This window comes from Hemicordylus capensis, chromosome 5 (genome assembly GCF_027244095.1).
Source record: "Hemicordylus capensis ecotype Gifberg chromosome 5, rHemCap1.1.pri, whole genome shotgun sequence".
Taxonomy (NCBI): domain Eukaryota; kingdom Metazoa; phylum Chordata; class Lepidosauria; order Squamata; family Cordylidae; genus Hemicordylus; species Hemicordylus capensis.
Window position 1 is genome coordinate 13,099,389 of NC_069661.1, and position 25,394 is coordinate 13,124,782.

Here is a 25,394-nt window from a genome sequence, read left to right on the forward strand (position 1 = left end):
TTCTGAAATGTTGCTTTATTTTGCACAAACGAATCCACAAGCTCTTCAAAATATAGATATTTATATATGTAAGAGGATCTTTTTATTAATGTGATTGCAAAAGGGAACACTTAGAAATATGTAGGATGTCAACCAGGGGTGTTGCTAAGGGAAAGGGGGCCCTTGTTCACCTCTCTCCCCGGTGCCCCCTTGGAGTGAGGGATATAATTAAGAAAATAGGGAGGGGTGGAGCTGGGGGGCCCTTAGGAGCTGGCAGGGACCAGGTTCTTTGAACCCATCTATTCAATTAAGGCTACACCACTGATGTCAACTTCAAAACAGAATTTATTGTATTAAATAATTACCATATATGGTAAATTTGAATCGTACATTTGAATCTCAGAAAGATCTGCTTCTCTTGGACATGTCATTTTTGAAATATTGTTCTGACTACTGAGTGTTAAAAATCTGTTCAGAACAATAGCAGTTAAAATCAGGGATGTGCATGGAACCAGCGACTGTCAGTTCGAAGTGGGGGGTAACTTTAAGGACTGGGAAGGGTGCTCTTTCCCCCCTCCTCAGCACATTTCCCCCACTGGCACTGTTCTCAACAACGGTCCCACCAGGGCAGCAGCATACTTCCTTGCCACCCCGGTATGTCACAGGCTGGAAGTGGCCACTGTGCGTGCGTATGTCACGATGTGCATGCACATCACTCACACACACTCATGATGTGCACACACGCAGCAGCCACTTCTGGTCCGCAACATACCGGGCAGCAAGGAGGTACATTGACGCCCTGGCGGGACCGTTTTTGAGAAGGAGTTATACCCCCCACCTTCGAACCGGCTGATCTGCCAGTCTTTCAGATCAGTTCAGAAGCCCATAAAGGGCCTCCAAACCGGTTCCGTGCATATCCCTAGTTAAAATCTGGTTTTATTCACAATTTCTTCTTTAAAATACCCCCCACCAGATTAAAACGATTCCCCAGCATATTCCACAGTAAAAAGTAGTTCATTCATACAAGTTGATATGTCAGCAATGCAATGTGCATATTAACTCCAACTCTCAACAAAAAGACCTTTTATTCTGCAAAGAAAAACTAAACGTTGGTAAACCTAAAAACAGTGTAACACACTATCCTCAATTAAGTAGAACAAATGAGCACAGATAAATACCTCCTCAATTCCCCAGCTATTAAATTCCTTAGACGTGATAACACTCTGTTCCATGACTGGCGGAGAGATAATTAAGAGTTTGCCTGTGCTTAGAATACCATCCATTACCAACAGATTTATATGGCAAACCCAGAGAATCTTGGAAAGACAGGGAATTAAGGTGAATGTGGTTTGTACAGCACCAATGACAAGCAATTGTTAACTCTAGATTGTATGATAGGAGATGTGATGTACAAGATTATGAAATCTGTGAACAGGGGGAAGCCAACTGTGGAAAGAAAGGTACAATATATAAGATTCAATGCTTAGGTTGCACTTCATTTTATATTGGGGAACCCCATATATCATTGAATGATAGATTTTGTTGCATAGGAACATGGGAACATAGGAAACTGCCATATACTGAGTCAGACCATTGGTCCATCTAGCTCAGTATTGTCTTCACAGATTGGCAGCAGCTTCTCCAAGGTTGCAGGCAAGAATCTCTCTCAGCCCTATCTTGGAGATGCTGCCAGGGAGGAAACTTGGACCCTAGATGCTCTTCCCAGAGCGGCTTCATTCCCTGAGGGGAATTTTTTACAGTGCTGGCATATGGAGTCTCCCATTCATATGCAACCAGGGTGAGCTCTGCTTAGCTAAGGGGACAAGTCATGCTTGCTACCACAAGACCAGCTCTCCAAGACCAGATTGGTGTAGTAGAAATTTTCCTTTCCTGACGCAGGCCTGGTTAATGATTAATAAGCCAGTTTACAGCAGCTTCCTCAGTCACCTAGTTCATGAGTGACCCTTATCAGCTGAGTCATTGTCTGAGAGCTCTGAGAAGCTGCCTCTGGCCATTTGAAATCCTTAACTTTCCAAAACTAAGAAAAAGATCCTGGTCAACCCAGAAGTTTTGGTAGGTTACTGCTGCCACCAAGCTCTCAAGCTGGCCACCAGCTTGGATGGCTTTAAAAGGGGCTTAGACAGATTCATGGTGGACAGGTCTATCAATGGCTACTAGTCTGGAGGCTGTGGGCCACCTCCAGCCCCAGAGGCACGATGCCTCTCAATACCAGTTGCAGGGGAGGAACAGCAGGAGAGAGGGCATGCACATATCTCTTGCCTGTGGGCTCCCCAGAAGCATCTGGTGGTGAGCCACTGTATGAAACAGGATGTTGGACTAGATGGGCCTTGTGCCTGATCCAGCAGGGCTGCTCTTATGTTCTTAGTACTCTAAGGCTTTCAGAGAATCCAACCGTTCGACTAGAGTGCTTTAGTCCTTTAGTCCTTATTTTCTTTTTCCTTACTTTTGTACTTTTGTATTTTGAAAACTAATAAAATCTATTTTTTTTAAAGTGCTTTAGTCCAGAGTCTCTCTCTAACTGGATATTGGGTAAATATAAAAATATGCTCCCCCTTGCTAAGAGGCAGGAATAAAACCAATTGTTCTCCCAGGTGTTTGCCTGCACGTCGAGTTAATTGTTAATTTGGCCAAGCTCTTCTTGAGACGTGTTTGCACCAGTGGGCTTGTTCCCCCACCCTGCTCCTGCTGGGTTAATAACCAACCCTTGGAAGTCTGTAAAAAGTAAACAACAGAGGAAAAAGACTTTTTATTAAAATTACTACAGACTAGTTCCATCTGAGGCTTTTCACTTTTTAGATACACTTAAAAATTCTTAATTGGCTACAAGAATACTTCAGAAGTGCCCAGCTTGTTCTGGGGTGGCACATTTTGAAATCTTAGTTACTCAGATACACAGAACAGATATTTAGGAAAATGCAAAGCACACATAGAAAAGCTTAACAAATTCCTGACACATAGTCTGACTAAACAAACTATTCCCTATTCTGAAATTCCCAAAACCAAAAGCCCTGACGTCTTTTCCTTGAACTCATCAAACTCCTGATGAGAATCAAGCCTCCTGCAGATCTTATCTTCCAAGAATCTGCAGCTTCACCTGGCTGGAGAAGGGCTCCATGCTGCCCTTACTCAGAACTCCCAGCACATACTTCCTTTCTTGTTCCCCAAATTCCACCCACCAGCTGTCCTATCCCACCCACCTGGTGGACTGATTGGTCAAGCTCTGGAGGTCACCAGCCTGTCAGTCAAGACAGGGGCTCACTTCCTGTTAACCCTCAAGAGGGAGGGGAGACTAGTTACTAGATATATAAAGAACATCTAGCAGATATGAGGCATTGTGCAAAGAGAACAGAACCCTAGTAATTGCATATGAGGATTAAGCATGAAGGCCAAACGGTGTCTACCAAAACATCTCTTTTGGAGACTGAAAGGAACCCACAAAGAAGGAAAAACAAGGAAGCATTATTTATAGAGAAACTGATACCCGACATTAATGCTCGGAAGGTGCTGGCCAATGCCATAAAGTTTATTAGCCTCTGAAAAGAATCAGGTGATTCCCCCTTCTCTCTCTCCCACCCCCTTCGCTCATTATCTCTCTACCAGTCATGGAACAGAGTGTTACCATGTCTAAAGAATTTAACAGCTGGGGAACAGAGGAGGTTTTTATCTGTGCTCATTTGTTTTACTTAACAGGATGGTGTGTTACACCAAAACGTCTTATGGTTTTATGTTTACCAACTTTTCATTTTTCTTTGCGCAATAAAAAGGAGGCTATTCTCACGATCACTGGAAAGTGGGCCAAGGGAGTTTAGACCGCTTTCCAAGGATCGTGTGAGCTCAGTGCTCCCAAGGCAGCTAGCCTGCCTAATTCCCCCTCCCGTTAAATGAGGTTAATGGAGCAAGCACACTGTTAAACTCATTTTTTTGCTCGTGTGTTGCCACGGTGTGCAGAGACACATGAGACGACCCTCGACCGGGAGGCTGCGAGCAACCTCCCAGGCTCAGGGGTCTCTCCAGGATGCCCTGCACACTCACACAAGGCAGCCCGGAGCTTCCGGGCACCACGCAGCCCCCACAGGCTCCATGACAGAGCCGGCAGTCATGTGGGCAGCCAATCCAGCGGCCCAGGGTAGACCCTGAAAAAGCTCTTCTCACCAATCGTGAGAAAAGCTTCAAGGTCTTTCTATTGAGGGTTGTAGTTCATTCAGCTAATTTCAGTGGCAAGATTGTGTATGCAAAATTTGGCATCGGTAGGTAATTGGGAAGTGGAATTGGAATATGATATACACACCCACATATAAACTCTTCAGAATACATAATAGATGACACTGTTCCAATAGAGTAGAATTATTGCAACTCCTTCCCAATAATTCATAACACTGAACCCTTTCACTTGTGAATGTTTGCTATTTTGTCACTCTAAGTAGTTTGGAGACAGGGGAACAAGCAAGATAACTAGGCTTGCTGATTATTCCCATGTTGATTTTGTTGGACCATGTTTAATTCCTTCTGTTACGGAAACTGTATACCTACTTTTGGTTTCCTGGACTTTAAGCTCAGTACAGATCCTGAAAGGGGCCTCTTGTCCATTTAATTGCCATTTCCCTTTTAGGAATGTTCCATGAGGGATTTTGTGAAAACTGGTTTCAATTTCCAGTCCTTAAACAGCTACACTGGCTCCCTGTCTATTTCCAGGCACAGTTCAGAGTGCTGGGGTTACCCTTAAAGCATGGACAGGTTCACAATCTGCTGGCAAGTAAGCTGGAGGGAAGGGTGTGGTAACACCCAGCCAGCATGTTGTCTGAACCCACCGCCTGCCAGTTCCCAGGTTCCCCACCTGACTTTCGCCTGACTTCTGTAACCAAGATTTGAAGTTCAGCAGAAAATGTTGGGCAAAAATCAGGCTGTGGGTTTGAGAACCAGCAGTTGGGCGGTATGGACATACACACCTGCCAAGAGTGCACACTCCCCAAGAACCAAAGGCTTACTCCAACTTACTTGCTGGGGACCATTTTATAAGACTTTGAATTAATGAAAAATAAACCTTCATTTGCTCTCACCTAGGTGTGGCCACTTACTGGTGGAGCCAGCCGAACAGCGGCCCATGTCCTACCCCGCTGGCAGCCCCGCCAGTGACGCCCTGTGCATGTGATATCATACGTGGGCATGCCCAGGCTCCAGAGAGCCCCAAACAAGCTCTCCTGGTCTCCCTTGCTGGAGGGAGACGAAAGGAAATAAACATTGCCAGCCAGCAAGCTGAATGAACTTGCTCAGGGCTTTCTGGAGCCCCAGCATGCCCACATGCATGTGACATCATGAAATAAATGCATCCAGGCAGCAAACACTGCCTAGAAATGAGATCAGGAGGACTGGAGCAGGTCCTTTGGCAATCGGGCCACGCCCCCCCTTTGCACGTGACATCACATGCAATGGGGGCTCTGGCAGCCCTTTTTGTTGGTGGCCCGAGTTCTTTGAACCCCGTAACTCAATGGTGGCCCCGCCCCTGTGGCCACTACCATAGTAGAGACACAGTGAGACAAAAGCCTAGGTCCTCCAGAGCCACCTGCTCTACTTAACCTACAGGGAAAATGGCCAGACAAATCTGTTCAGCTAACAATATACAAACAAGAAAGGAAACAGGGTCCACGGAATAGAAAAGCAAGAACAACGGCAAGAAACCCGTGGGCAAAAGAAATGATGAATGCAATAAGGAATAATATATGTGTGTATTATGAAAAAATGAAAAACCAGCTATCAACACACATTACAGCGGACAGCCCCATCGGTAATACACATATGAACATGGATAAATATAAGGCCATATGAAATTACAAAATACAGTAACAAAATATGCAAAACCATATGTGCAGATGTCCAAATGGAGTCCAAAAAGTCTGCTCAGGAAGATGTCATAAATGCCTGAAGTTCAGCTGATGATGCATACTTTCAAACGGAACAGGCAACATGTGCTGAGGTAGCTGATTTTCAGGCTTTAACATGCCTTGATAAATCTGTCTGCACAGTCATGGGTTTTTCACTCTGTTTATTTATGGAAAATTGCCTCTGATGAAGCCTTTCGGCGAAACAGCTATTATCCTGGGATGGCTGTCGTTTGGCCATTCTCCTGGCATCACTCAGCTCCTATCGTCCACTGTTATCAGCCACCTCAGCACATGTTGCCTGTTCCATTTGAAAGTATGCATCATCAGCTGAACTTCAGGCATTTATGACATCTTCCTGAGCACATTGGTCCTTTCCTCTGGATTTGAGTATTTATCATTTGTTCTGTATGTACTCTTTACATTTCCACATTCCAGACTTTTTGGACTCCATTTGGACATCTGCACATATGGTTTTGCGTATTTTGTTACTGTATTTTGTAATTTCATATGGCCTTATGTCTATCCATGTTCATATGTGTGCTACTGATGTGGCTGTCTGCTGTAATGTGTGTTGATAGCTGGTTTTTCATTTTTTCATAATACACATATATATTATTCCTTATTGCATTCATTTCTTTTGTCCACGGGTTTCTTGCCATTGTTCTTGCTTAACAAAATACAAACAGCTTATTGTGCTCCCTGCAAATCTCAGTGATAGAAGACAGGAAAGACAGCTCAACTGGTCTTCCAGCTTTCGCCAAGTTAAAGTGTGCAATGCCACCCATAGCACACCACACATTCATGGCAAACCCGATATTAACTCATTTGCAGATGTCCCGATTCTGGGTCAGGGTTTCATGCATCACAATATTTTGAGAGTTGGACCTCAACAATGTGAACCCACCCCTTTTGTGGCCTGAAACCAGGATTGTGATTGATTGATTGATTGATTAAGTGCCATCATCGACTCTTAGCAACCACAGAGATTCTCTCCCGGATGATCTGATGACTAAGGTTCACCAGGATACCTGAAGGAAAACTGGCCAATAAATCAGATTCTAAGATAGGGTGAACAACCCAAAGCTCTCCAGCTGTCATTGGACTACAACTCACATCATCCCCTGCTGCAATAAACTGGGAACTGTAGCCCAATAGCAGCAGAAGAGCCTCTGTTTCACCACCCTTGCACTAAGGTCATCATCTGAGAATCTTTCCGGGGAGCTCCCACCAAATGAGGAGCAGCAGGTAACAAATCGAGAATTAGTCAAATATTTTTTGTTATGACTAAATAAATAAACTGATTGATTCAAAAGAGAGAGAACTTCCTTGGCGGTGGTGCCCTACCTCTGGAACGTTCCCTCCCCATAGAGGCTCGCCTGTATGCTTTTCAGCACCAAACAGCTTTTTATTTTTTCAAGCTTTAAGACAACTCTTTGTCCTAAATTCATATTGGTTTATGCTGCATGTATTATCTGCTGCTTTACAACTTCTTTGCATTTTATTTTTCTACAAGGGCTACTACATGTATAAAGGAAGGAAAGGTTGTGCCATCAAGTTGGTGTTGACTCCTGGCGACCACAGAGCCATGTGGCGGTCTTTGGTAGAGTACAGGAGGGGTTTGCCATTGCCTCCTCCCTCACAGTATGAGATGATGCCTTTCAGCACCTTCCTATATTGCTGCTGCCTGATATAGGTGTTTCCCGTAGTCTGGGAAACATATCAGTGGGGATTCGAATCAACAGCCTCCTCTCTAGGCAAGTTGCTTCCCCACTGCAGTCATTAGCTGGCACTACATATATACAGCTATTTTTTAAAAAAAGCTCTCAAAGCAGTTTACATAGAAAAATAAATAAAATGGCTCCCTGTCTCCAACAGGCTCGCAATCTAAAAAGAAACCTATGGTAGACACCAGCAACAGCCATTGGAGAGGAGAGGAGAGCTGGTCTTGTAGTAGTAAGCATGACTTGTCCCCTTAGCTAAGCAGGGTCCACCCTGGATACATATGAATGGGAGACTAGAAGTGTGAGCACTGCAAGATATTCCCCTTAGGGCAGGGGTGGGGAATCTTGGCCCTCCAGCTGTTTTTGAACTACAACTTCCACCATCTAATTGTGGCTGGGGATGATGGGAGTTGTAGTTCAAAAACAGCTGGAGGGCCAAGGTTCCCCAACCCTGCCTTGGGGATGGAGCTGTTCTGGGAAGAGCAGAAGGTTCAAAGTTTCCTCCCTGGCATCTCCGAGATAGGGCTGAGAGAGATTCCTGCCTACAACCTTGGAGAAGCCGCTGCCAGTCTGTGAAGACAATACTGAGCTAGATAGACCAATGGTCTGACTCAGTATATGGCAGCTTCCTGTGTTCTTATGAGGGGTGCTGTGCTGAGGCTGGATAGGGACAGTTGCCTTCCCCCTGAGGAATATGAGAGGTCCACCATTTTAAAAGATGCCTCTTTGCTCAATTACCAGGGGTAAAACCAAAACATAATTGTATGTTTTGATGTTATTGTGTGAGCTAGGGGTTTTCGAACTTGGGTCCCCAGATATCGTCAGACTACAAGACTACAGCTTCTATCATCCCCACCCACAATGGCCAAAAGGACAAATGAGAGTTGTAGTCCAACATCTAGGGATCTAGTTAGAGAACCCCAGATGTAAGCCGCCATAGAAAACCATCTCTGAAAGGCAGTATACAGTTAACAGCAGCAATCTGTGAAAAGTTCAGTACCCTAGTATATGATGTCCACTGCGTCACCTCTAAAAGTTCTGAAGACGAAATATAAAATGCTACTCATGCTAGTTTTATTTTTAGGCACTGGTGATATTTCCAAAATTAAATGAACCTATGTCTCAGCCTCCTCTGTTCTGGCTCTTAAGCAAGCTCCTAATAAGAAAGGGAAAGGCTGTGCAAACCATTAAGGAATTGCAACGCTTCCTTTTAGCAGTGGACTCCCATTTCAAAATGATGTCACAGGAGCAAGAAACAATTAGCTGACCTTGTGCTGTAAGTCTGTCAGGGCAAGATCTCATTATGGAAGTGTGGGAGCTGGGAAAGATTGGTCTAGGAAAATAAAATGCTTGTTTTTATATACCCTTAAGTAGAATTGCTGAAGAAGTATGTGGTTAATCTTCAACTGGAAGGATATAGTGTTGAATTTATCTCATCCCACTTTAAGGACCTAGGGTGGGCTGACCCCTATTATATGAATTACTTGGGCCAATTTAACTCAAAACATGACTCTTTTGAATGTTGACTTAAGGTTTCTAGCCAACATTACAGAGGTGCATAAATCTCACCACACTGTTTTGGAGAGCCACTAAGGTGGCAATTTGGTGCTTATTTACCTGGAACTAAGCCCCATCAAACATAGTAGGATGTACTTCTGAGTAAACATGCTTAAGAAGAGTGTTGTACAAGTACCTGTAGACTGCAATCCTATACAGTTTCTGGAATAAAGTCTTAAACAAATATAAGATTGCTTTGTATTTACAAGGGAAGCAGCTATAAAACATTTGGCTATGAGATTTTGAACTAGCTATGTGTGTGGGCCTGCAAAGCTTGTGAAGGTTCCTGAATCTTATTTATCAACCTTCTATACTGCCCAAACTTTAACCTCTGGGCGGTTAACATAAAACAATTAAAACACACATAAAAAGTTAAAACAATTCAACCATTTAACAATTTATAATGAACCACAAAATTAAAACAGACAATTTTAAAAAGCTGGGAAAGCTTGGGTGAAAAGATGGGTTTTCAGATGTTTTTTTAAAACTTGCCAGAGATGGGGAGGATCGTATATCAACAGGGAGGACATTCCACAATCTTGAGGCAGTAACCAAGAAGGCCCGTCTCTGTGTAGCCACAAGTTGGCGGTAACTGGAGACGGACCTCCTCAGATGACCTCGATGGGTGGTGTGGCTCATAGTGAAGAAGATGCTCTCTTAAATACCCAGGGCCTAAGCCGTTTAGGGCTTTATCCTCTCTAATAAAACGCTTGGTGTCCGTCCGTGGACGGGCACCAAGCGTGTGTTCGTGCCTCCCTGCCCTGTTCTGCGCCTGTGCGAAGCGCAGGCGCAGAACAGGGCAAGGGAGACATGAGGGCCGGCACCCGGTGGCCATCTTGGGCGGCCAGAAGCGGCCGCCCCGAAGAAGCCGGGAATGTGGGGAAGGAGGAGACTGGCCGAGGCGGCGGCAAAGCCGCCGCCTCGGCCAGAGGACGCAGCGCGGCCAAGGCGGCGGTGGAGCCGCGCCGCCGAAGCCGGGCGGGGGGAGGAGGTGATGGGGTAAGCCGGCCGAGGTGGCGGCAGAGCCGCCGCCGAGGCCTGGCACCGCCGCCGCAGCCAGGCGGCTGCAAGTCCTTGGGGCCCTTGCCCGTCCGGGGAGACCGGCCGGGAATGTGAGGCGGGGGCGGACCGGACCGGCAGCGCCGCCCCCAGAGTCTGCCCGGCCACCACCACCACCACCGCCCACTCTCCCGCCCTCCCAGCTGCCCACATACTCCTTCCCCGCTCCCCCCCCGCAAATGATTAAGGGCCAAAACGGCCCAGAAGAATGCCTCCGCGGCCGCCGCCATGGCCGCCAACCGCCCTCCCAGCTGGCCGAGACCTCCTTACCCGAAGCAGCCCGCGACAGTCGGGCGAACTAAAAGCTGTTTTTGCGAAGAAGAGAGGAGCTCCCGAACAGAGCTCCTCTCTGTGCTAAGTCTCTCCCCGAAGTGGTGCTTTGGGCGCAAAGGACACCTATTGCGTCCTTTGCGTCCATAGCAGCAGTTTGGGCATTGGCTTAGCACAGAGAGGAGCTCTGTTCCGGAGCTCCTCTCTTCTTCGCAAAAAATGGATTTTTGATCGCCCGACTGTCGCGGGCTGCTTTGGGTAAGGAAGTCTCGGCCAGCTGGGAGGGCGTGGGGGGGGGGAGGCCAGAGGAAGTGGGGCGGGGGGGGAACTCTCCCCTACTAGCGCCCGTTATCACAACGGGCCTGAAACACTAGTAAGTTATAACTAGCACTTTGTTTTTTGCCCGGAAACCGATTGGCAGCCAGTGAAGCTCCATCAGTAAAGGAGTGATGTCTCTCCGAGATGACCCAGAGACCAATCTGGCTGCTGTGTTCTGAACCAACTGAAGTTTCTGGACTACATACAAAGGCAGCCCCATGTAGAGCACATTACAAAGGTCAAGTCTGGAGGTTACCAGCAGATGTACCACTGTTTTGAGGTTGTTGATCTCGATAAACGGGAGATCTTCCTTTCATTGCATTACTGGGCCTACATTCCTGGACTGCTGCATTCTACTATCACTGCTGCTGATTATTTCTCCAGCATCCTGACCTGTACAACCCCTGAAGATACTTTTCTTTATCAATCCTGGACTCTGCTGTTCACTGGATGCCCACTACAGCATGGCCCAGATCCCACCACCACCTTTTTTTCTTGTCCAACCCAGGAGAACCTGCTCTTCCCTGGAAACAATGAAGGTCCTATATCTGCAATTACCTCTTCACTATACAGACTCCTGATTTACTCCAGCAAAGCAGGCTATGTTGCTTCAATGGCTGGGCCCTGAAGGCCATAGAACATATATTCATTTGCCATGTCCTACCAATGGATGAAGCTGCTCTTTAAGCTTTAGATGACCATTTCAACCCGACTTTGAATAGGATTGCTGAATGTTACAAGTTCTATTCTAGATCCCAACTGCCTGGGGAAACTATCAATCAGTATATCACAGCACTGTGTGCCTTAAGTGTTAACTGTGATTTTTCCAACTTTACTGATGAAATGATCAGATTGTTATGAAAACAGACTGCTCCAAACTGTGTGAAGAGCTGCTACTGGAGCAGAAACCTACCTTGGACAAAGTTACAGAGTTGGCTAGGAGGGTGGAAAATGCACTTCACTGTGTCAAATTGCTCTCTTTGATACTCCCAAACCAACTTTCTGAAATCCAGGCTGTTGGGTCTAAATCCTTCCAAACCAAATCTTCTCTTTTGGGTTTGGAAGGATTCCCCCCCTCCTTTTTGGGGGGGTGAGCTCTGCCCCAGAAAGTGGCAGCAATTAACAAAGAAGTCCAAGATGCATTCAGAAGAGGAAACTTCTCAAAAATGAGGAGACTGGTAAAAAGGAAGCTGAACAGGAAGGTGTAATGAATGGGGACTGGCGAATGGTGGATTTAAGCCCAGCCTTTGTCTCAGAGCAAGTCCACATGGGGGAGAGAGAAAAAACTGATTCATTCCCTCCATGACTGCTCAACAAAGACTGTCCTTCTGGTATCGCTGCCACCATGCCCACTTTTAAACAGGGTTTAATCCCTCCCTAGTGTGGGCAAAATTCCAGGAAAACCCTCTTTCTTTTACAAAAACCTCCCACGTGCAGCCATGCGGCCCCATTTCGGAGGGAGATCAGCCCCACTGTGTTGGCAGTGAGGCCAAGAGCAGCTCTCTCTGCCTTTAAAAGCAGAGAGAGTTGCTCCGGCCTGTTTGCCAATGCAGCTCGGGACGATTTCATTTCCAAATGGGGCTGCACGGCCCAGTTTGGAAGTGAAATAATGCCCTTCCCTGATGTCAGGTCAGATGATGTCATCTGACCTGACATCAGATGCGGGGTGGGATATCAGGGCTGCGAGGCACGGCCTCTGATTGGTGGCGGCTCAGGTTCTTTGAACCTGTTCGCCCAACGGTGGCTGCGCCCTGAGCTTAACTTCAGTGCCAGGTAAATTGATGGAAAGCATACATAAGGACAAAATTGTTAAACATATAGGAGAAATGGCCTTGCTGAAGGAGAACCAGCATGCCTTCTGCAAGGGCAAATCTTGCCTCACTAAACTTTGGGAGTTCTTTGAAAGTGTCAACAGGCATGTGGATAAAGGCGATCTGGATGACATAGTAGTATACTTGGACTTCCAAAAAGCTTTTGACAAGGTTCCCCACCAAAGGCTCTTGAGTAAACTTAGCAGTCATGGGATATGGGGACAGGTTCATGTGTGGATCAGTAACTGGTTGAAGGAAAGGAAGCAGAGGATATGAATAAATGGACAATTTTCACAATGGAGGGAGGTAGGAAGTGGGGTCCTTCAGAGATCTGTACTGGGACCAGTGCTCTTTAACTTGTTCATAAATGATCTAGAAGTTGGGGTAAACAGCAAAGTGGCCAGATTTGCAGATGACACAAAACTATTTAGGGTAGTGAAACCCACAAACAATTGTGAGGAGCTCCAAAAGGATATTTCCATTTTGTGGATTACAAAATGGCAAATGTGGTTCAATATAAGCATTACATTGAAATGTGGTTCAACGTAAGCTGTGAAAAAGGCTAGGGATAATTAAAAACAGGATTGGGGGGGAGATACTAAATTATAATACCCTTGGACAAATCTATGGGGTGGCCACATTTGGAGTATTGCATACAATTCTAGTCACCGTAACTTAAGGAGGACATTGTAGAACTGGAAAAGGTGCAGAAGAGGGCAACCAAGATGATCAGGCACCTGGAGCACCTTTCTTATAAGGCTAGGCTATGGCATCTGGGGCTCTTTGCATTGGAAAGGAGGTGACTAAGGGGAGACATGATAGAGGTCTATAAAATTATGCTCAGAGTGGGGAGTGGACAGAGAAATTTTTCTCCTTCTCTCACAGCACTAGACCCAGGGGTCATTCCATGAAACTCAAGGTCAAGAAATTTAGGACCAACAAAAGCAAGTACTTTTTCACACAGCACATAATTATTCTATGGAATTCATTACCATGGGATGTGATGATGGCCACTAGCTTGGGTGGCTTTAAAGGGAGCTTAAACAAATTCATGAAGGACAGGTCTGTCAATGGCTACGAGTCTGGTGGCTACTGGCCACCACTCAGAGGCACAATGCCTCCCAATACCAGTTGCAGGGGAGCAACAGCAAAAGAGAGGGCAAGCCCTCACCTTTGCCTGTGAGCTCCTCAAAGACATCTGGTGGGCCACTGTGTGGAACAGGATGCTGGACTACATACATCTTGGGGCTGATCTAGCAGGGCTGTTCTTATGTTCTAAAGGAAGAGCAACCATGGCTAGGGGTATGCACAGAACCGGCTGGTGTTGTGGACCACCACCACCACCCCGCAAATTATATCCAGAATACCAACCCAGAATTGTGTAGGATTCAGGCCTGTGTCTGATTCCATTTTATTAAGTGTTCAATTAAATACCCGTACTCAAGGTGAACTGACACCCAGGTCTCATGCCTGCCTCTGCTAACTGCTCTGTGAAAGAGGCAGCAATCCAGCATTGTATTGTGAAATGGGCACTCACAGAAACACAGGCTAGGCCTGAGCTATCAATATGCTAAATTTTGATTTAGCCTTATATTGAAGCATCTGATAGTCAGTGTAACTCACTATCAGATAATGTCTGTGGAAGAGGCCAGAGGCTGAGCTCCCCTTTCCTGCTGCAAGAAGTCTATGTTAATCCTTGTCAATGATTGCTCTGCTATGCCCAAAGGGGATACTCAGTTGCTGTCTATAGAAATTCCACTCTAGGACAACACCTATAGATTTTAATTCTTATTTTACTAACACCTTTTAACACCTTCTGGGACCAGGCCCCAAATCTGGGGACAAGAGAAGATGCCCATTTGCAGCTCAGAGACGCAGATTTGCTTTGGGCAAAATAGAGCCGTCCCCTCCCCAAGATAGCATTTTACAGAAGATGGGATTAAAATCTAATATCCTGAATAATTAAAAAGACAATATCCAGAAGGAAACAGCAGATTGCCACCTTTCTGGGGACCCAGGAAGGTTGAGGATATTTTGAATAGACTCTATGGAGATAAAGAATGAGGCTTACTAGACAGAGTCATCAATCTTGCCTAACAAGCATACTTGCTCAAGAGCCATCCCAGAGTTTGCTGCTAAGCTGTGGGGCAACAAGCAGGAACTCTGTCCATGGACAGGAACTGTCTGTGACTTCTGCTGCACAGTGAGAAGTCAAGACTTCCCCAGCCATGGTAATCTCACTCTCTGCCTTGCTCTGAGCAAACTGCCTGCTTGACTGCTAGAAGATTGCATCGCTCCCAAGATGCTGTTCCCAGCTACAGTCTCTCTCCTTCAGCTGAAAGCCCCACCGCTCTCAAGCCTCTGACCCTGGTAATATGCTGCTCCACAAGCCTTGGATCCCTCTTCCTTCTTCCCTACTAATCACTGCCATCTCTCTCCTAAGCCCTCCATTCCTTCTTCTTTCTCTGCTTCTCTCTAAATGTTTTATTAGGATTTGTTAATTAGATAGCTGTAATTACTGATTCCACACACATATGTTAGTTAGGCACATTACTCTACACTTTGAATTGGAAACATGTTTTTAATGTGGATTATTTTAACCTGATGAGCAACTTTCTATAATAAAGCCCATTGAACTTTCTGAGTGTGTCTCTCTCTGTCTCTGCGCGCCGAGATCCTACATGGTCACCATCTCCAAGAACCAATTCAGTTTGTGTATGATGTGACTTTGCCTCTTTCCCGCTGAGCATATACAGAGTGCAAAACCAGTGTAGCTCACAACACTGGCCCGGTTTGGTTCGAGTCCAGACTGGACTCGAACCAGACCAGCCAAGTTTGGTCCGGCCCCCATCGAACCCCGCTCCCTGTTCCGTTCCAGGGGGGGGAGTGGATATGTCTTGACGGGTTAATACTTCCCACCCACCCACCGCCTTTGACCTTGAATATAATCCCCCACCAGGATTGTTTTTCTGCTTTTCCCCTCTTGAAGTGTCTCATTCCATAAAGTTGCAATTTGAATGGACTGTCACAAGAGGGAGCCAGATGACCTTGTATTTCATTTCATAAGTATAAGTTATTTTGACTTTTTGTTTGAGAATATTATCTGAGGCCTGTTTTTTGCAAAAGAAAGGTTTTATATTCAATTTCAAGGGTGATTCAAAGGGTTCTAACTTTTTGCATTTTCTCAGTAACTAATTATAATCAGACTATTTTTTAAAATTCTATTTTATGAGCACTAACATTTTTATTATTGTTTCCTGGGTTATACTGAAGTATATTGATTGCCTGTATTTTATCTTTGATAGATACTACTCCCTTCTAATAGACACTGCCCTTTTTAGAATTATAAAAAAGCTGAGACTGCTAGCATAAATTGGCCTATTGCTTAGAGAATTCTAATCCAATAGCAGAGAAGCTTTTGCTAACTCTGTAAGTAATTTCAGTACAGTAGCTGGCGTGTTAAATTAGGGGAAATTGTGGAATTTTGTTAAAAATTGTTTCTCACTAATGTTTAGAATAATTTGGAATAATGTAATGGAAAAATGAATTTATCTTGCATAACAATTTATTTATAATATAGAGTTCTAATATAGAGTTTAAAATGTAGAGGGTTTTTTACTTTTAAATCTGCTGTGTTCCCCCCAAAAGAGATAGCTTTATGTTAGCTGTGTATTAAATTAGGGAAATTTTCATGGAGGAGGAAAACACACACACCTGTTTTTTTACCTAAACAAGTTTTGTGTGTTCCTGAGGAAAAGTAGCTTTTTTCTATTGATACTTCTCTTTAATGAAGAGGTATTTGAGCAAGAGCACTCCACTTTTACAATGGGTAAGATAAGAGGTTCAACAACAGATAAGGCTGGTACTGATTCTGAAGACGCGGAGACCAGTCAACAGGAAGAGGTGGTCTCTCTCTAAACTGTGAGAAATCTTTGCTACAGAACTTCAGAAATCCATCTCAGAACTTCAGAGCACCACCTCTGGACTTCAAAAATCCATTGAATCACAACTGGATTCCTTTCAAACAGAAGTGAGGTCTAGTTTTGATGTGGTTGAAAAGAAACTGAACATGACCAGCTTATTCACAAGATGGCAGAATTTCAGAAAGAATTAGAAACCAAGAAGACAACACGAGAATCTCAATATACATGTTTGGAACAGCGGATGGAGACTGTAGAATCTCCAACCCATGCCTGTAACTTGAAGATTCGTGGTCTGGGAGAGGAAGTGGGAAAAGAAAACCTAGAAAAAGAGATTGAATCCCTTCTTTTACAATTCCTGGGTCTTGACCTGGAAGATTCCCTTGATATTTGAGAAATTTACAGTGAACTCCAGGTATGCCCGTGACTAGCATCTCCCAAGAGATATCATGGTTAAATTTATGAGTAGAAGGACTAAAGAAACAATCCTCCGTGCACAGAGAGATACTCCCTTGGAATATGAAAGTAAATGGATTGAGCTTTTACCAGATGTTCCTGTTGATACCTTAAGGAAACGCCAGGAGTTAAAGTTCTTAACTGCTACTCTTCAGGAAAGAAGAATTAAATACAGATGGGCATACCTTTTTGCTTGGAGATTTTCATGAACTGTGGGAAGGTGCTGATTTATACACCTTCAGATGCAAAATGTCTGTTGGAATCTTTAAGCATAACAGATACTTCAATTATCCTAGATAAAGCCTCGGAAGGAGACCAATTGGAAGATACAAAATGGGATCAAGCCTCAGCTTTTTAGGAGGGAGAGGAAAGATAAAGGGGGAGGAGGAAAAGCGATTAAAAAAATAAGAATAATGGATGAATTCAAAATATTTAATCTTAATGTTAATGGACTGAATAACTAATTCAAAAGGGGGGGAAATTTGAAGTTGAGGAAAGAAAAGGCAAATATTATTTGTCTTCAGGAAACCCACATTAAGTCGAACAATGTCAACTTGCTGGAGTGTCTTTGGGCCAAAGTTATGTGGCCTCTGGGGATAAAAAAAAACAACCCACGAGTGATTTATCAAAAACTTGGCTTGGACTCTGGAAGAGCAAATACAGGACACAGCTGGCAGATATAGAATATTAGTTTCAAACTCAGCAACAATTTAAAATCATGACAGCTTCAATCTATGCTCCAAATGATAAGACGACACAATTTTATGAGCAGTTTTTCCAATCTTTGTTGGAAATAGCTGAAGGAGAAACACTTGTGATGGGAAATTGGAATGCAGTTCTTTCTTTAGCCCTTGACAAATCAGGACAATACAAGAAGAGCTCTGCCAAACTGCCAAGAAATGCTCTAGATTATATGACTCTTATCTCTGAAGGATGCATGGTGATATAAGCATCTTTTAGAAAAGGGCTATACTTTCTTGTCCCAACCCCATCAAACGTATTCCAGAATAGATATGTGCATGATTTCGAAATCCACATTACCAAGACTGATTGAGGTGGAAGTGGCCGCACTTACTTATGCTTATCATAATATGTTAGTAATTAAACTAAACAAAGAATATACAGGGCCAAGAAGATGGAGACTGAATAACCTTTTGTTACTGCAAGAGCAAGTTAAGTTGAAGTGTCAAGACGAATTAAAGAGTTTCTTCCAGAGCAACATGACACCAGATGTTTCATCATATTCGTATGGGACTCTAGTAAAGCTTTTATGAGAGGAATGCTTATTTCAGAGGCCTTGAAGAGGGATTCACAAAAGCTGGAGTTGCTGTTAAACAAGCAGAATCACCTAGAAACAACCCATAAGATGAATCCTAAGAAAGATATATGGCAAAGTATAAAGGAGTTCCGTAAACAAATGGATCTTATAGAAGCAAAAGAGACGTACAAGATCATGATTTACACAAAACAAAAATATTTTGTGAAGGGTAACAAACCTGATAAATTATTGGCGTATCAACTGAGAAAAGAACAAGAGAAGAGAGTCATCACCTCTATTTGGAACGGAAGTGAGTTTGTTTCAAATATGGATAAAGTGACTGACCAGTTCGTAGAATATTACACTAGATTATACAGGGAGGTGGGGAAGAGAGAGATCTGTAGGAGATTGCACAGTTTTTATAGAAATCACAGATATCATCATTCACGGACAAACAGAAAGAATTACTGAATAAACCAATCTCCGGGGAGGAAACAAGGGAAGCAATAAAACATCTAAAAAATAATACCCTAGGTCCGGATGGACTCTCATCAGTATACTATAAACATTTTCAGGAAATATTAATTAGTCCACTAACCCAGGTAATGAATGAAATATTACATTGCCATGCCTTGCCTTCTTCTTTGCAAGAAGCATTCATTTCCCTTATCTATAAGGAAGAGAAGGATACAACCCGACCTGAATCATATAGACCTATCTCTTTGTTGAATATGGACTATAAGATCTTTGTGGCGATTTTGGCAGGACGACTGAAGGGCTTCTTAACGGATATAATTCACCTGGATCAAACAGGATTTATACCGAAGAGATACATGAAAGATTACTTGAGATTTGTCCTGAATGCAATAGAAGATATTATAAAGAAGAGTAAAGCTGTGATGATTTTTTGGGATGCATAAAAAGCCTTTGACAATTTGGATTGGTCTTTTTGGTTTAATGTTTTGGAAAGAATAAATTGTGGATCAAATTTCCTCTCTTCGGTTGAAAGTATTTATCAGGAGCAATCGGCTAAGATAATAGTAAATGGGACCCTCTCCCAAAAATGTGTTATTAATAAGGGCACTAGACAAGGATGCCCTCTTTCTCCACTATTGTTCATTCTAGCCCTAGAACTAGGTGTGTGCACGGAATCGCAGCAGTTCTTTTAGTAATGGGGCAGCAGGATACCTCCCTGCCACCCCTTCCCTGCTTGGCGTGCAGTCAGTGCAAAAAGGCTTTGAGAAGCCCTTTGTGCACGCGCACGTACTTTCTTGAGTAAACGGAGCGGCAAGATATCTCCCTGCCACCCCTTCTTCCGTTCTGCTTTGCTGCAGCAAAGCAGAACGGAAGAAGGGGTGGCAGGGAGATATCCTGCCGCTCCGTTTACTCAAGAAAGTACGTGTGCGCGCGCACACACACAAAAGGCTTCTTAAAGCCTTTTTGCACTGACTGCACGCCAAGCGGGGGAAGGGGAGGCAGGGAGGTATCCTGCCGCTCCATTTACTCAAGAAAGTACGTGTGCGCGCACACACACACAAAAGGCTTCTTAAAGCCTTTTTGCACTGACTGCACGCCAAGCGGGGGAAGGGGAGGCAGGGAGGTATCCTGCCGCCCCATTACTAAAAGTACTGCTGCAGCATAGCGCCGGAGAAGGGGCGCTCAAAAAAATAGTAAGCTAAATTACTCAAAGAAATATGGCACCGGAGGGGGGGAAACAGCGGGAGGGGTAAGTAAACCTTCCTGGGCCCTTAAGGGGACCCCCACTCCAAACCACCCGAATCCGAACTGCCCGTGTCCGTACTGGTCTGGAGGCCTGTAGAATGGCCTCCAGACTAGTCCGGGCACATCACTACCTAGAACCTCTGGCAAAGATTTGGCAGGAGCAAAGCATTCATGGAATTAAGATGGCAACTCAAGAACATAAAACTGTACGTGGATGATGTGGTCCTTACAATTACTCGACCAAAGGACTCCTTAGAGGCAATAATGGAGCATATTGACCAATACAGCAATGTCTCAGGTTTCAAGATTAATAAAAGTAAAACACAGATTAGCATGCAGAACTCTTCAACTTTGGAATTATGTTATCTGCAAGACAAAACTGGATTTCAGACAACAACCAAACCTATTAAATATCTGGGGGTTAACCTAACAGGAAATAATATAAACTTGTTCAAGAACAATTACTTATTAGTGTGGAAACTTATTCTAGCAGACCTAGATAGGTGGAAAAAACTAAATCTCTCCTGGCTGGGAAAGATAGCATCAGTTAAGATGAACATTTTACCAAGAATGGATTTTTTATTTCAAATGATTCCGGTCAAGATTGAACATAATATGTTGAACATATGGCAGAGACATATACATTCTTTCATCTGGGTTTATAAGAAACCAAGAGTTAAGTTCAGGATTATGCAAGATGCAAAAGAATGGGGAGGATCGGCTATTCCTAACCTGAAATTATATTATCATGCTAGCTGTCTGACATGGATTTCAGACTGGATTAGAGTACTGTATGGCTCATTTATGGACATGGAGGGACCACACCTGTCAGAAGGGTTACATAAATTTTTATGGACCAACACAAAAAGTAATAATCCAGAAATAAAATCCCATACAATTAGTAACAGCCTGTTAAATATTTGGGATAAGTACAAGAAAAGGATTAGTCCAGACACGTCACCTTTGGCATCTATCTCAAATAACTTCTTTCATGAAGAAGAAAAATCTAACAAGTATGATCTCTGGAGAGAGAAAGCATATAGTTTGCAAAACTTGACCATTGGGAAAGTAAAACCCAAATCAATTCAAACTCTCATGCGAGAATGGTCTGAGGAACCCCCATGGTTTCAATACTTACAAATCAGCTCGATAGTGCAGAAAGAAATACAAAAACAAGGTGGAAAGCTCAGAGATTTAATGGAATTTGAAGCATTAATAGCCAAAAATGTTGATCATTTATTGGGATTAATATACAAATTGCTGTTAAAATATGACACAGAAACAGAACAAATTAAAGACCTTATGATCAAGCGGATGCAAAACCTTAACAGAACAACAGATTCAAAACTGGGAGCATCGGTGGAAGGTGAATATTAAATATATAGCAAACAATCTTCTAAGAGAAAATTGGTATAAAATATATTTTCACTGGTATATCACCCCTATTACTATTAGTAAGATGGACAGCAGCTATCCAGGAAATTGTTGGAAATGCAAGCACCATTCGGTGACATTTTAGCACATGTGGTGGACTTGCAGTAAAGCACAACAATTCTGGAAAAAATCCACCTTAAGATGCAGCGGGGGGGGGGGGATCTTATTCACCTGAGCTTTTTTCTCTTTTTTTGCACTAAATATGACTAAACCTAGTATACCCATTAAATACACAGAATTATCTTTATACATGATCACCGCTGCTAGGATTCTCTACACCACCAACTGGTGGTCACAGACAGTTCCAACCTTGGATGAATGGCTATTAAAATTATGGGAATATGCTTCAATGGCTAAGGTGACTGCCTATTTGTGGAATATGTCAGTAGAACCATTTGTGTTAATTTGGGGACATTTTATAAGCTTTAATATAGCACAAGGTTTGCACCCACATCCAAGGTTCGGCTTTTCTTAACATTGAGGGTCGACTTGTGTATTATTTATATTCGTCTGCAATTCTTGTTTGTTATGGGGTAAAGGTTGATGGAGGGTGGAAATGGACTGTTTTTGTAATATGCCTTATATAATTATTGGAATCTAGAAGCTCAAGAGATGATGATGTAAGTTTCTTATCTTTCCTTTTCTTATTCTTTCAATAAAAATAAAAAGTATAAGGCAGCTTGCATAAGGCAGCTTCCTATGTTCCTAAATAATCCAGCCAGTCCTTTTAAGCAGACAAACTTACTGCCTGTAAGTCAGCTTTAAACTGCTGCAGAAAATGCAAAGAACGTTTATGGGGTTGGAGAATACGATAGGCAGTTGTCATTGGATGCTACACTTATTTATGCACACAGCAGGTGCAATACGCGCAGGAGGAGAGTGACAGACAGCAGAGAAAACTGCTGAATGAGTTCAAACCCCTTATCCCACACACCCCCGTGCAGGCAGAGTGCATGGAGAGTGTAGGGATAGGGAATCCCCGGCTTGTGCATTTTTGAAAGAATTAAAATCTGCAACCTCGGCACTCAAGCTACAAGGAGCAAAGTAACATTAAACCTAGTAACTGGAAATCCATGAAGACTTTTGACACATGACTGAAGTGGTGCAGAATTGGGACAGTTCCATATTTATTTCAGCCAACAAAAATCTCCAACACACAGGCATTAAGAGTTAGCACAAACATCACAGAACCTTAAAGAAGACAACTACATCTAGACACATACTGTTATTATATACAGACACCTATTTAAAAGACAGGTACGCAGCATCCTGATTAAGTGAATCATGACTAGTCCCACTGAAATTAACAAGACTTGCTTTTTAACAAGACTTAAGTTAGTAACTAACTTTAGATACTTAACTAACTAAAGTTAGATATTCCCCGTGGACTGACATCCTGACTAACAAAGTACCAGTGCAAGAGGAGAAGTACTGGTGTAGCACCAATGTTTCTGAAGAGCTCCAGACCAACGCTTCATTGGTGCTACTGTGTGGGGGGATTTCAGCAACCTCCCATTACATATGAAACTGCCTTATACAGAGTCAGACCATTGGTCCACCTAGCTCAGTACTGGCTACTTGGACTGACAGCGGCTCCTCCAGGGTTGCAGACACGAGTCTTTCTTGGCCCTATCTTGGAGAGGCCAGGGAGGGAACTTGGAACTTCCTGCACGCAAATGCCAGAGCGGCCCCATCCTCTAGTGGGAGTATCTTCCACTAGACATCTAGCCTTCTTCCAGTGCTGACTTCCAGTGCTGACATCTAGCCTCTCATGAAAATGTAAACCAGGGCAGACCCTGCTTAGCAAAGGGGACAATTCATGCTTGCTACCGTAAGACCAATTCTCCACAAAAGCCCTCTGTATGTGAATATATGTTCAAGGACTGCACAACTCTCACTGACATAGGTGTTTCAGAGCACTTCCTGGGGAAGGAGAGGTCACTGAAACTTTCCCCCACTGAGCCAGCAATGGAGCTGAGCTTTTCAGAAGCACTGGTGCTTCTCCCATTGCAATGAGGCTTCGTTAGTCAAGATGCTGGCCACTGATTTCAATGGTGCGTAGTCATGATTAACTAGACTGGATGCTGCCCAATGCTTTGTAATGTTGGGGGGGGGGAACAATTGCAAAAAAAAATAAAAAATTAAAAAATCATTTAAACCATGCTTCCTCCAGAAGATCCCTTCCTTCTTCCTGCTCCAAGTGGCTAGAGAATGAAAGGATATCCCGCCAGAAGTAGGTGAGATAGATACAAAAATATGCTTGCCCATTCTCCCCTCCCATTAAACAGTCCCAACAGGAAAAGTTACATGTTTTTGTTGCTTTTTAAACCAAAACCAAAACCAAACGCGGATCAATTCTGGATCAAGAGGACTATTCTGCAACATGAAAAAAAAAATCAGCAAATGTGAAGCAAGGTAGCAATCAGATGGCAGGAGAGGTTATTTGCTACTTACATGACTTAGCTAGCTTGGTGAACAACCCAACTGGTGATCATGACCCAATTACTGCTGTCCAAGCAGTTTTGCACATAAGATTCAAGCCCAGCAGGCTCAACATCTGACCAATTTAAGGCAGATTTCTTGACAAATGGAAGTAGAGAATGTATAAGCAAATTATGGTTCAGGACAATTCAGGAGCTTCCAAAAACAGTGGTGAATCACTACATGATGCCCATTAACAATATTTCACTTTAAAAAAATCTGGGGGGTGGGTGTGTAGAAAATCTTATCTGGCAGGTACCTGCCCATTTGGTTTTCTGCATGTAGCCCTGTCTTTAATAAAAGAGGGGGGAAAGACTGCAGGATTAAGTGTTCTCCTCAGTGATAAATCATCATAATCTATAGCTAATTTAAAAACTTCTTCATATTGCAGAGAGATGATAAAGCAAGTGCTTACAAACACTTTTTCACTTTACAAAAGCAGGCAATAGCAAGACCTAGAAACCTTTGTCTGGGGGAAAATGCCTTTAAAAAAACCTTATTAAAAGATGGAATATTTGTTTTGCTAATTTGCATATGATTCTCTTAAAATGTATCACAAATGACTTATATAAGCAGCTTGCTCAGGAATAATCTGTAGACCCCCACAGATCCAGTGGGATTGGAGAACTGCCTCCCAATGGTGTGTTTCCACAGCCCTGGGGAGTATGTGAATATTCCAACCAGATTCTGGGTATGCATGGAGTGGGGGCCAAGATTTCATCCTGCTTGACAAGATCAGTTCCAGAAAAGTCAATGATTTTGCTAAATTATTTCAATGATGCTACCAACAAGCAGAACGTAATGTAATTTGCAGGCACCTCTGAATTCTGCTTTGAAATACTGCTTTGAAATACTGGACCTGCCATTCTTGACAAGTGTGTCATCCCAGAAATCTGAAAACAAGATAAATATTATAAAACAATTTCATAACAATATTTGATAATGCAATGATGATAAATCTTGTCTTTGGAAACTTCAAGTAAAACAGAATCAGCAACACAAGCTAACTGATGTAGATGTACGAGGTGTTCAAATTCAGTGCGCTTCCTGGGATGGCTATAAAGTGCTCAAAAATTCTTTGACCTGCAAAGACAGAAGCACAAGAATACTAGTTGTACACTTAGCGGACAAGATAAAAACCTACTACATGATGTTCTAGGAAGGTTTTCAATCGAATTCACATATCTTATGTTAGGGATGAACCAGAGGACACCACTGCATTTAGGGGTCTAGAGGTCCATAAATGCATCCACCATAGTTGACTAGAAATTTAATTTTGCTTTTCAGCAGGGAAACCTCTCAGTATAGCTCTCTACAAGAGTAACACAGTTTTGGAAAGCTCCTAGATAAAGAATTTTCAGTGGATTTTGATTTTCTCAATAAAACTTTGATTAAAGATATATTGTGTTTGTAAAACTTTACGTGCTGTTCTTATATAGCTTCCCATCTAATGAACTGATCAGATTCACACTTGCCTAGCCTCGGCAATGCTCAGGAGTCAAGAAGTG

The 25,394-nt window shown here is 43.4% G+C and overlaps 1 protein-coding gene across 3 annotated transcripts in view; it reads right to left on the reverse strand.

The window, feature by feature from the left end:
• Window positions 1–21,151: 21,151 nt before the first annotated feature.
• The window catches only part of DCK (deoxycytidine kinase), a 29,333-nt gene continuing 25,090 nt past the window's right edge, over window positions 21,152–25,394 (reverse strand). For 2 of the 3 annotated variants that reach the window (XM_053258429.1, XM_053258428.1), the window contains one exon: window positions 21,152–24,969. In XM_053258429.1, coding sequence (XP_053114404.1) covers window positions 24,943–24,969 — 27 coding nt within the window. In that variant the 3' untranslated portion in view covers window positions 21,152–24,942. The remainder of the gene's footprint in view (window positions 24,970–25,394) is intronic. The other variant, XR_008309219.1, reaches the window with a different exon arrangement.